The following is a 12,917-nucleotide window of genomic DNA, read 5'->3' on the forward strand; positions in this document are numbered from 1 at the left end:
TTACATTTTACCTTCCATCTATACCACCGTAAAATAAATCTATCGAGATATTCAGTAGATAAAAAATAGGTATAAATAGGTGTACACATAAAATAATAATAAAATCGTTGTCAAGAAACATTCCTAGTGGCTGATATAGACCGAAGCAATCACTTAGAGCGGGCAATAAAAACAACTAACCAGTAAATTATTTAACTGTTGTCTCATTACAGAGTCCACTTAGTGTTACCAAGGATATTTCGGGCCGTAATAGTCCGCTTTATGACTAGTTGGGAATTAAAATCAGTTTGCAGGGCAGTCACGCCGGCAGTTAGGGTGAATTTTATACTCGCCCAACGTAAAAGGTTTGCAAACGTATTTACGCTGGAGTTATGATCGCCAGCGAAAAAGCCCAGTATTAAATTGCGTGTTTGGAGGGAACAATATTTGCGCGTGCACCCTCCGGTGCAGACGATCGCGAGATGAATGTTTGTACAAACGTTAAGTAAACAAGGACATGAAAATCTTCAATCCACTTGACCTCGATTCCTGCAAATCCGCCTGAATCGTGCCAGCATCATACACCGATCGATACGCCGAGCGCAAATAAATCACCAAGTTTGGGAACCGAGCTTGCTTACTTACAGATCCCACTTTGATGTCAGATGATTACAAAGGTAAACAGACGGGCACCTAATTAGCAAGCTCGCGGATCCTAGTGTGTCTCACTAATGAACATCGGTAACAGAAACCAATTTCCGGATTCGGTAAATCGTCCCTCCGACTACTGTCAGAAACAGCAAAAAGACCGGGTACATTTGCAAGTTCTGTGTGAAAGTTGAGCCTGAAAATAAAAGACATAAAAGTTCTCGCTTGGCACAATTGAAGCACAACTAGTGTTTTAAATCTGTAAAGTCCGAGCGCCCTCCCTCCACAGTGACATAGTGGATGTCCCGTCGAGCACTGAGGCCAATCCGACTCCCTCGAGTGGCGTGCCGTCACTCGCCGTAGCCCGTTTGACGCCATATGCGATTGCCCCAACCACGAACGATCGTTAATCCTTATCCGCCACGTATCAATTTAAATCCTACTTTCCAGGTGCTAAGGTTAAGTTTCCAACGGATCTATAATACAGGGGAGGTAGTGTCGGAATGGGGTGAAGTCCCAGAGGCGACGTACGGCGCGGTGCTCATCATTTCCCCATTGTCTCGTTAGACAAAAATCAAAAACAAACACTCGCAGCCGGGATTGTGGATGTAAGTTCGGATGATTCGCGATGATTCCGAGGATAGTCGGCTTAGTTATTTGGTTTGATTGCGCCTCTGGGGTTACTCACGACACAACTTACTGTCAGTACCGACATTAACCACAACTGTCGACTATTAGATCGCCGCGTAATAATCATTATTCAATTCACTCAACATTATTTTCTATTAACATTGACATAAGTCAACATTATATCCAGTAGTTCGCTGTTTCGTGAAATTAATTTCCATTCTGATAAATCCATAATTGCTTCACAAACCAATAGCTTTACAGATAATCACTGCATTTCTCGCCTTGAACAACTTTATTTGACAAGTCTGTCAGTTGAATTATTCTACTGAAATTGAGGGTTTTATCCAGTGTGAAACAATTTATTGACTGAACGTGAACGAACATTATTTATCTAGAGCTTTTCGTGTAAGAAAAAGTAATTTATTTTCAAAGTATAGCGCTGTGGCAATATCGCCATGCCCCATATATCTGCATGCGTTTCATCGGCGTCTAAACATTGAATTACTCGAGATTTCCTCATCCTTTGGATAAATGTAATTCTTTCTCCGAAGATTGCGCTTGCGAGGCCGCTTGGTACGTGACCACAATACCGAAGCCGTTGTCTCCAGCCTCCTTTTTATCTCTATTATTTATTCTTTCGATACGCAGACGTCAGCGTTTGACAACTACAGTTCATGTCGAATAAATTGTCGGTGAAATTGTACGCTTGAGAGTGAGTTACGACTGTGGACGAGGCTCGGCTGTTTTGCTTAGGTTCGGCGGATTTATTGCTCGCTTTGTTTTTAAGAAAATCTGCTTTCAATTTTCAGCGGACCCTCGTTTTTTATTCCGGGCGGTAACTACTCGCGCTCCAGTCTTTAGCACCACAGCCGTTCCGCTCGTAACTACCGAAAAAGTAAAGTGAAAATGTGTACAATCGTCTTTTCCCCTAGAGTTGCCGTTTTAGAAAATACCTACCTCGCCTTGAAGATTATTTCTAATGCCTGCGCTCGAGACGCAATAAACTAGCGCGATGATAATAAAAATGTTCGGCTTATCCCTCGTGTTGCCGCTGTAAATCTAAACGGTTGAATACGAGCGATTTTCTACCTTACCGCGTTTTATTAACGCGGGATAGAACGTTTTAATTTTAATAAAACTGAACATCGGCACGCCCGACCTATTTGTCAACCTTCTTTACTTTTGCTGGCATAAAATCATACAGTCGTACTCTGCGTAACTACAACTCTGTTCGGGAAGCGCGCACCCGCGTGATCGAAAACCCACTCTCGAATTGAGGAGTTAAGATGCAAAATCGCCTACTAATCCCGGCCCGGAGGCGCATGAAATATGAAATTCCCGAAGGCAGTCGCGCAGGATTTAAGCTTTTCTCTTTAAAGTAATAAAGGTGTGTTTTATTTGCGCTGGAAAGGATTATGTTTGGGATTTGGAGAAGAAACACGTAGGTGAACCATCGCTCATGTGACAAATTTCTACGTTTGCCTTAACGCGGGGCACCATGCTCGGAATATAATATCAGGAATCACGCATCGATTTACATACTGAGAAAAGGGTCATAGGTGAGGTAAATAGGTATCGAATAATTGTCATTGCGATAAATTTAATTCTGGTGAAGTTGTGAAACATTCGGTGCAGGGATCGATATGGTAATGACGAGATTGCAGCCAAATTCCGGCGGGGGTGCGTGGTTTGCTCGCAGTGACAAATTGTGACAGTGGTTCCCCGGGGGCTGCAGGTTTGACGGTTCGTTTATGCTACTTTGTGGGATTCAAATTGTAGTTTCTTTTCGGATAGTAACGAAGCTAACAATACGTGCGGAAAACGGGCCCCGTTTATTTCTGGGCGCTCCTCGGGGCTGCTCCGGCGACGTGATTTCGCAGCGCAAGCAACTTGCCAATTGTATATTTATGAGTTCACTATTTTGTCGGATTGAATTTTGTTGTAATTCGATTTTTTTTCTAAGCAAACATGATTGTATCGAATGTGACGTAGAGTCCTCAAACGTGAATAGTGAATGAAATAGAATTTCTTGCTTGACTAACAACGCAGAACGTTCATCTGAATAGAAAATCTCGTGATGGAAATACGGAGGTGACAGATCACTCGAAATATTTGCGATTACTCGAACTGCGCTAGTGTGAGGAGAATATTATCTATGATAATATTATAAGTTTTGTTTATAAAATAAAAGACTCATGAGACCATTTCTACTTTTCTTTTTGTATCCCTGTGTGCACTCTTGGTTTGTGTCTTTTTCTAGTTTATTATTTGGCAATACCTATTGAAAATTCCTCGAAAACCATCTCTATAGACAGTAATAATCATTATGATTCACGTCTAAAGCATCCATTCAAAAACTGAGTACCGAACAGAGCGGTCACCCGTTATCGCGCGGACGTCCTGCGCTCTTATCCAGAGGAAGCAACACTCCTGTTTTTATTTATGCGCCGCCCACGTCTCGCCAGAATATGCGAATTTAATTGAATTTAATTTTATCCGAGAGCGATTGTGTTTTAATGTTCTTACAGTTTAGTGATTTTTTCTTTAATTTGCATTGTTTTTGTGGTGTCTTGTTAATTGTTTTAATACATCTCTTTTGACTTGAAGTTTGCGTAAACTGAATCCGTTGGATTGTAATTGCTACGTTCAAGTAAGTAATTACATAATATCTTGGTAGTTATAAATATTTCAAAATGTATTTGTATTATAATATAAAATTTACTTTATATCTTATGAAAAACACAATTAGGCATTTATCTTTCCAAGCACAAAATACTAAATTATTTTATACCCAACTAAAACATTTTTGCGTAAATCAAACACATCTGATCTGATAGTCAAAACCTTACATGAATTTTTATGATACTTATTTTGCTCATCATAATAATATAATCCCTGATACGGCAGACATTAATTACGATAAATATTTAGGTTAACAATCCCTTTTATTCGAGAATCGGAGGCAAAGTACAAAAATCTATTTCGTAACTTCCTAACGTTATGCAACCCACTTACAATTAGCATTCCTTATCCGGGCGACTGGCCTCCAACTCTAGTGGTGGAAAGGGGGGAGTTGGCAAAAATTCCCCTCTAACGAGCTCATTGTTCTTTTTGTTTGGACCTCCTTTGTGAAGGGTTCCGTTGGCAGCATCCTTAATTATCGCATTGAACAAGTCTGCGGCTATTTGATTAGTTGTTGCTTATTATCAAGTTTCCCGGATACCGGGGTGATTTTTGAAATCCTGTCGCGCACAGAATACGAGATGAAACCTTAATAGCAGCTCGTAAACTCTTGGCGGCAATCTATTTACCGTGTAAGACTAAGCCTGAATGCCGGTCTAACAAAATTGCGGCAGCTTAAAACATTTTTTAATAATCTCTTCGAAACTTAAAGATTTTCTTCAAATCTTTTCAGCGCAAAGCTTTCTGCTTCGGCAGTCTCATAAAGAACTTACTTGACATCGTGGCTCTGAAAAAATCTTTTCACATGCAGTCTGCATACTCAATTACAGAGTCCGGTAATGAGGTACAGTCGAAACTAATTTTATTTTCTTCAGGTCCTTTGAGATGGGCATCCTGGGATGTTTGACTTAAATTAAAAAGTTTCACCGTCCGGCCTCGCTTAATTATATCCTGATACTTTTTACTAATGATCACACACGGTTAGACCTGCTCGTGGGATTAGGAAAATCCATCAGCGATGCTGGAGATGTTTAAAAATCCATAATGAGATACTTTCGGGGATCCCGCGATGGCAAATTTGAAGGTAATAAACAAGATTACGGCTCCGGGTATCACTCAGAGGGGGCTTCACTTCAGTCGACCTACAAAAATATATTTTTTAATCTACGAAACGAAGAATTTAACTTCAAAGTAATGTTCACAAACATCATATACAGTGTGTAAGTCCAATACGGGCAATAAATTAAACCAGATATAAGAATTTACCCGTCTAATCATTAATTAAGAAGTTTTTTAAAGTTACACTTAATATGACTCCGTAATGAATTTTTTTCACATGTACCAAGCAGCAATGTACTGCAAACATTAAGAAACAGAAGATGACATGACATTACGAGATACGAGCTTTTTATTGTAACTGCTAACAAACGTTGACAGTTACTTTAAAAAGCTCGTATCCCGTAACGTGTGGTGTATTACATTGCGGGCCGAATTATTTTGTATGGTTAAAATTTTCATTGCATTTTTAAGTCAAATGTATCTCAATATACTTTTTAGGTCCTATGCTAACCACCGTTTAAGTATTCGCCCATATTGGATTTACACACTGTATAGGTATGTAGTTACATTCAAATTCCAATCGTGTAATGAAGCAAATTGCAGTTACACCAATATCTAATATGTACTACAAATACTTTTTATTTCAAGTATCAGCCAGCTCGTTCTTCACCGTAACCGAATTCTTAATAATATTTACTCTTTCAAATCAATACCTACAATGGCTGCCTAAGTCGCAAAGGCAAAACGCCAGCGTGAGTGGCTTTCCGTATCGCATTTTTCATGAAAGCAAAAGCAAGCCACAGCATTACTTAAAGGTTCTTAAACATCAAAGACGTATACACTGATTAAAGGTAAATCAACGTGTAGAAAAATATTCAGTGCCATTTTCAGAAGGTTTTCCTTATTACCTTTTTTTGCAGGAATTGTGAAGCAGGCTTTCATAAGCAATATTTTCGCTTCAGGTATCTGGCTTAGTCGGTTTCATTCTTCGTGAACATTAAATGCGATTTTAGTTTTAACCTTTCCTTGATTCATTGAACTGTTTCTGTAATTTCAAACCTCTGTAATTACTAAACCCAATTATGCTTACTGGTATGCACAAGAATTTCTGTCAATATATAAATAGATATTTGCCACTAGTCTCCTCCCGCGCCTTCGTCCGTGTAGGTTTCGTTAAAAATGTTTAATTGTTTAACCCCCTTAGATTTTTCAGTCATTTTGTGGTGAAGCATTACAACTTTTAAAGAATATTTGTGTGGGCTGTGCATTGCCTTTATTTATTAGCGAAACTGTGTAATATTAAACCCTGTACTTTGTAGGCACTCCCACGCTGTTAGTGTTAAATAACTGGAGGACTACCGCGAAAAACGAATTTCGCAAATTGCGGGCATTTTTTTTGTGTCACTCTAATTACGCTTCTCAATGGAGTAAAAGAGAAAGATCCCCGCAATTTGCGAAATTCGGTTTCCGCGGTAGCCCTTCTGACTTTCTTCATAATCTTCTTCTCTCTTATGACCTTGTGGTCCAGAAATGGCCAGTTAGGACTGGCGTCACAGATTATATAATAGTTCTTACGACTGGCATGTTAATACATGTATATGTCAATTTACAGAAATTATTTTCCGTGTCAAGTTTAGAAAATTACTCGCTTGACAAACCAAGCAACGCATAACGTAACGAACAATTCCTTTTGTCTTATTATTTCTAATTACGCTTCCTTTTACTTTTCTTATTTCGGATCATTTCGAAGTCTCTTTTTATCTGAATATATGAAAATAATAGCCTTCTAGTTTAGAATGTCCTTGTCGGTTTCTTTGTTTTGCTTTTATTGTTATCTCCTTACGTTCGGTCCGCGTCGTGTATTTTGCCTTTTGATGTTGTTTTCTCTATATATATATACCTTACCTACCTAATACCTTGTGAATTCGAAAATAATGAGAAAAAAGATCATATTTATTTAGCACATTGTACATTTTATTATCAACGTTGCCTCAATTGGATTTTACTCTTTGTAATCAGAATAAGCTCTGAAGAATTAAGCACTGTATGTGTATATTCGTTTTAATTTTATGTTTCATACTGGAGTAGGATCTATACAGCAAAATAGTCGCATGTTTAGAATTTGTCAAACTAAGGTCGTCCGCTAGCTGGCGCGGTTGCACGGAGCGGGTAAGCGGGTTAACATAAAAAAGTATAAGCAACGTTAACTGGCGCAGTCGTGACGGATTTTACCTACAATGGCACCCGCATGCGTGCGCCCGCTCCGTGCACCCGCGCCAGCTAGCGGACGCCCTAAAGGGGCCTACTAATTACCAGTCCGCCGGACGATATAGGCCTGTCAGTTGTTCGGAGCTGTCAACTTTTTGTTCTAACTCACAGGTCGATATCATCCGGCGGACTGTTAATCAGTGGCCCCTTTAGGGCCAGTTGCATTAACCACAATTGATAAGTAGACTGATCAGTAAACGAAACTTCACACACAATAAATTTAAGCGAGCGTTTGAGTCAGCTAACTTTACACAGAGTTTAAAACGTCAAATCCATTCAAACCTGATAATATAACTTTTATAGTGGCACTGCCATTTCAAAAAGCTTTGACAAACTTTAACCTTTTAACCGCCATAGAATACATCATCGAGCGTGCTCGTGTCGCCGGGGGGGTACGAAGTTACACGAAGTTTTGTCTTATTTATCAGACAGCGGCGAATTCAGCCTGATTTTGTATGTCTTATATATCAGTCTACGGCGGTTAAAAGGTTAAAGGTGATAGACGGTTAGGCGCAACGCAACAATTGGAAAAATGGATGAAACTAAAGTACATTTGTTTGCAGGCCTGGGCCGGCTCCACCCGTACGGCTCGGGCAGCGGCAGCGGCTCCAGCTGCGGCAGCGGGCGGCGCGCGCGCAGCCGAGGGCTGTCCGACTCGCCCGCGCCCACCACGCCCACCTCCACCGACAACGCGTCCGACGCCACGCTCACCGACTCGGAGCTGCCCACGGCGAGGGATTCTACTCTGCTTGTGCACAACGGTGAGCCTCATTCTAAAGGTGACAGTCCATTTCCAACCGCAGCTGCACTACTGTTCATTTTACTATGGAAATTGACAGTAAAAGCGACGCGTTCAGTACCAGTAGTGCAGCTGCGGTCAGAAATGGAATGTTACCCTAAGGGTCGGTTGCACCCTTGGAGGATACAACTAAACGGAGTAGCCATTAACAGGCTTTCCCCTCTGTCGAAAATAGGCGGCCAACGGTCATACACAATGTATGGACTGACGTTTATCTGACATGGCTATTTTTACGTTACGCATACATTTGACGTTCCCCTCCCCCGCAAAAATCGGCAGACTGTTTTGTACAGAAAATTACAGACATGGCGTCTCCGTTTGATTATATCCTCCAAGGTTGCACCCATGAATCTAGTATTTTAACTGAATCCATGAGGGGTGGGAGGAAATAACCGAACGGGATAGTCTTATGTATCTTTCAGTAGGAGTAGCAGCGAAAGGGCTATTATTGTTTGTCCTTGTCACAGTCTCACATTTTTTTTAATTCCCCACCATAAATTAGTAAGGATTATGGTGGGCAACAAGTAAATTCAACCAATCATTGTGTCGCATTGCCTATATTTTGTCCTTCACGTACGCACGTATATACCACTTCTATAGGATCCTATCATCTATGGTTGCACCAAACTGTTCGAATCGTTAAAGAGTTCGCTAAATTTTTATGTATGGAAAGTTTTATGGTAAAGCGCCGGGGCGCGCCGGCTGATGTTGATCAGTCTGTCAAATGTGGTTGGTGCAACTGGCCCTAAGTATAGCATGGACGTGATAAACCTACATAAGTATAACAAGAACTTATCCCTATATTATTTATAATAACCTTGTTTTCATTTTAGTGTTGGGCACGTCCTGGCCAGTTCAGTGGATTTTAATGTGGGTTTGGGCTACAGATATCAGATAACTGACGTAACACGTTGGCAATTTAAGTGTGTGACAACGCGAGTAGTTTAGATCGACATAAACTGATAAGTTTAATAGAACAAACCTTAAAAACCTTTTTTTTTATCAAAAAATTGTGCAGTCATGGTAAAAATGAAGGCGTGATACAAAAACTATTTCCTCAAATGTTTAGTGGAAATCATATTCTCTTATGATATTATATTTTTATAATATGTATGCTAGTTTTAAGGTATTTATGTATGGGCCACTTGCCTGAAATAAACGATTTCTTTCTTTCTTTCTTTTATGCCTGTTTCACATGTCGACATTTATAGCAAATCTTCGTAACTTTGATTCGATATTTATTTTTGTTTACACTTACTACGTGAAATCCGAACGACACTTTTGTGTTTGAGTATCGACTTTCGTGTTACATTTAACGTTGTTTGTTTCCGATAAATTGCTTTATTTCGTACTTATTCCATTTTTATTTGTTGTTGATTTTCCTTTTTCATCAGATTTTATAAAATACTAGCGACCCGCTCCGGCTTCGCACGGGTTAACAAATTATACATAAACCTTCCTTCCTCTTTAAAAAAATCGCATCGAAATCCGTTGCGTAGTTTAAAAGATCTAAGCGTACATAGGGACAGACAGCGGGAAGCGACTTTGTTTTATACTATGTAGTGATAACCGTATGTCCTACAAAATCTTCAGATCATAATATGCAGATTTAAAACTAGGTAATTGGCTTCCGTGATGAATATTTTCTCTGCTAAATGAATTTAGAGTGCTTTTTATTACCTACCTATTCGTCGCTTTTCTTTTAGTTGATACTTCGTTGAGTACTTGTTGGATTATTCCGTACTTTTTCTAATTTTGTCATGTTTTTCAAAAATATAGGTAAAAGGAATTGATATAATTTTGAAGTTCGAATGCTACCCCTGGTAGGAGTGAATTCACGTTGTTAGGTTTGCTCTAACCTAAACTCTGTACTCAACACGCTCAACTAGTGGTTAAAATTTATACACCAATTCATGGTCAAAGAGATCAGAGCAATCGCTTTGACTTTGAACAAGTATCTACGCTGCTCTCACGTATTTAAGGCCGAAGAGGATACGCTAAAAGTGTTTGCGGGAATGCAAAATGAACCATGTGATAGCTTTGGAATCACATTATGTCGCAGTGGCACAGCACAGAGCTGGGGCCACTGGAAGAGATATTAAACACTTTGTTTGTAGATAGGTACGTAGAATTTAAACTGTCTTGACATACTAACATTATTATTAAACTAATAAATTGTTCTCCACACCAGCTTTACAGTTAGTATTTTCCTCGTGTTCGTGTGGTGAATGTTTTAACCTGTCGTGTTAATATTGATACCCGAGCAAGCGAGCGATTCCAAAATTGAACCATGAGGGCACCGAGAGAAATAATTTGCTCACTCGGATAGGTGGCTCACCAATTATGATGGAATTATGAATTTGAATGATATCATTTTGTTAAATGTAAGTTTGCTTGGGCTTCATGATCGCAGGTCAGTGCGGACTAGAAGATTAAATATTGTATTAAGTGTTATGATGCTTATCAAAAAAAAAATCGTTTAGCGAATTGCGACATAAAAACTTAGTATAACATTTCTTTTACGAAAACCCAAACATTAATATGAATGACGAGATATTAAATGTCCAGGTGCAGGTACACAGCCTACAGCTTATTTACTATTATACTAAACGTTTATGGCAAGTAAAAGTTTTAAAAATACCTTGTAAGATTGTATTTAAAATTTGCCTAAAAATATACATAATATTTATTTAAAGACAATAATTTTATTACGTTTTATGAACTTTAATACCTACTTTTTTGTCATCATGACAATGATACTCCAATGATACATATTGGAGATAAGAAAAGATTTTACAAAAGAGCTTTTAACAAAACCAAGTAATAACAATTTTTATTCTTATGTATAGCAGCTACTTGCAGGAAATTAAAACGGGATAAAACATGCTTACTGGAAACGCGACGTAGTCCTTTCTAGTCCTTGGCTGTGGGCCCAGTGACACAGAGGCAGAGGGCCTCGCTTACGTAATAGATTTTTATCGCATCGTTCCGCATGAAAATTGGATAGGAAATCCAACCGAGACTCGCTTTTAATTTGCCTACCGTTCTATAATCGTTCTAGATTTCATTGAATGCAATTTAATTGGAATTCTCTAGATGTGCTCGATTAGAATCGATTGCGTTAGGACGAGCGAAATTCGTATTAAACGTCGTGACATCTGGTTCCGACCAGCTAATATCTGCTTGATTCCATGAATTAGACTGCTTAATTAGTTTTACTCTGTCTTCCTGACGTCCTTTGTCTTATACATATTTGCTTTCTACTACTAATATTTACAATGATTGGTATGTACCTACTTAATTTATTGTATTATTATATTGTAATGCTTTTCCAAACACAGCCGGTCGACCTTTGCATTGCTAATAGCAATTTGTTTTATGCCCAACTCCAACAAAACGATAGTTGTTAACTTGTTATACAAATGAACAATTTCGATCCAGCCGCCTGTTTTCAATGTTTTCCTTTGCCCCGTAAACTTTCTCACCAAAATTTGGGTCCGGTGTTTGTTTACATTCAGTTTTTGGGTCCCAATTTAAACTATACCGGCTTTTATTTGTCATTTAGTACGACATTTGTCGTTCCGTGGTCTGTTCGGCCTTACCCTTTGTTTGCGGCTGGTACATATTCCTCCGATGTTTGGATCGGAATAAAGGATGCGACGTTTAATCTTTAATTTGGGTCGCCCGCCGACTTCATTTTGCGTCGCACGTTAATTTCGGTAAGTGATGTGATCCTGTTTAGCTTTGTGCCCGCTATAAATTTTAAGGGTCATTATGGTAGCATTTTCCTCTTCGTGCTTGCCTAAATAACTCGGCGTAATTAATTTTTGGAAAATCATTGTGATAATGCGGATGGGTTGATATTCCGTGTCATAATTTTACGATCGAGCGTTTCTAAATTTGAATGTAAACTGAAATCACAAATCGGTCGAATGACCGTCGTAAACGGGCGACAAGTCGTAAACGACAGCGCGACTGTCGAATGTGTTAAACAATTTGATACGCGGTAACAACGACATTTTTATGTGACGATATTTTGGTCGGACGAGTGTCCCCTTTAATTGCCGCTATTAAACGCATGTTTGTGACGGATTGTCGAGCGATAGATGGTTTTCTACTCGACTAAAGTGGCCAATAAATAGTTGTCCTTGTCTTTCCTCTCGACGCGCAGGCTCGTTAGAATGTGACGCATAAGGTTGTGTTTCGGTCGTGGGATATTCATAATGAAAGCCGGAAATTCGTTAACTTATATGGCAGCGCTTCGTTAATTTTTATTTGTGTTTGTTTAATGAGTGAATGTCTTTTTGAATTCCATATGCAGTCTCACTCCCGGCGCTGTTCTAGTCGTATAAAATAAAACTTAATAGCGGCTAACAGAAACGCTGATAACATTACACAGTAATTACGTTATTCTTGACTCGTACGTGAACAGTACAAATAATTTTTTATGTACTGAGTTGTTCAAAGGGAAATATCAGCTTAGCAATAAAACTGAAAAACTCACCTCATTCGGAGTATGTATAAAAATACCGATACGAAAATAACTTCCCTGAAATATATTCTCATTAAATTAACGTCGCGTGTTTTCTTGTCTCTTATACTATTTTACTCCCCGGAACGTCGGAATGAAGGTTTCCATATTCATCCATCAAGGGCATTCCGCGAAATTTCGTTCACTCATGGCACCCCCTTAATCCTTAAGACGAATATCTCAAACTTACGGGCGGAACGAATAATCACAGGGTTGTGACAAGCGGCAAAAAATGTAGAATTCGTCACCTAATCCACGCTGCCGGGGGTTTGAGTGTAACAAATACCTAGCATTAGACTTGACTGATGAAGACTCGTGTTA

The 12,917-nt window shown here is 39.2% G+C and overlaps 1 protein-coding gene across 3 annotated transcripts in view; it reads left to right on the top strand.

The window, feature by feature from the left end:
• LOC134662745 (teneurin-m) overlaps positions 1-12,917 on the top strand; it is a 333,160-nt gene that overhangs the window by 94,212 nt on the left and 226,031 nt on the right. For all 3 annotated transcript variants that reach the window (XM_063519017.1, XM_063519020.1, XM_063519021.1), the window contains exon 3: positions 7,830-8,027. In XM_063519017.1, the coding sequence (XP_063375087.1) occupies positions 7,830-8,027 (198 nt within the window). The remainder of the gene's footprint in view (positions 1-7,829; positions 8,028-12,917) is intronic.

Source organism: Cydia amplana, chromosome 3, assembly GCF_948474715.1.
Source record: "Cydia amplana chromosome 3, ilCydAmpl1.1, whole genome shotgun sequence".
NCBI lineage: Eukaryota > Metazoa > Arthropoda > Insecta > Lepidoptera > Tortricidae > Cydia > Cydia amplana.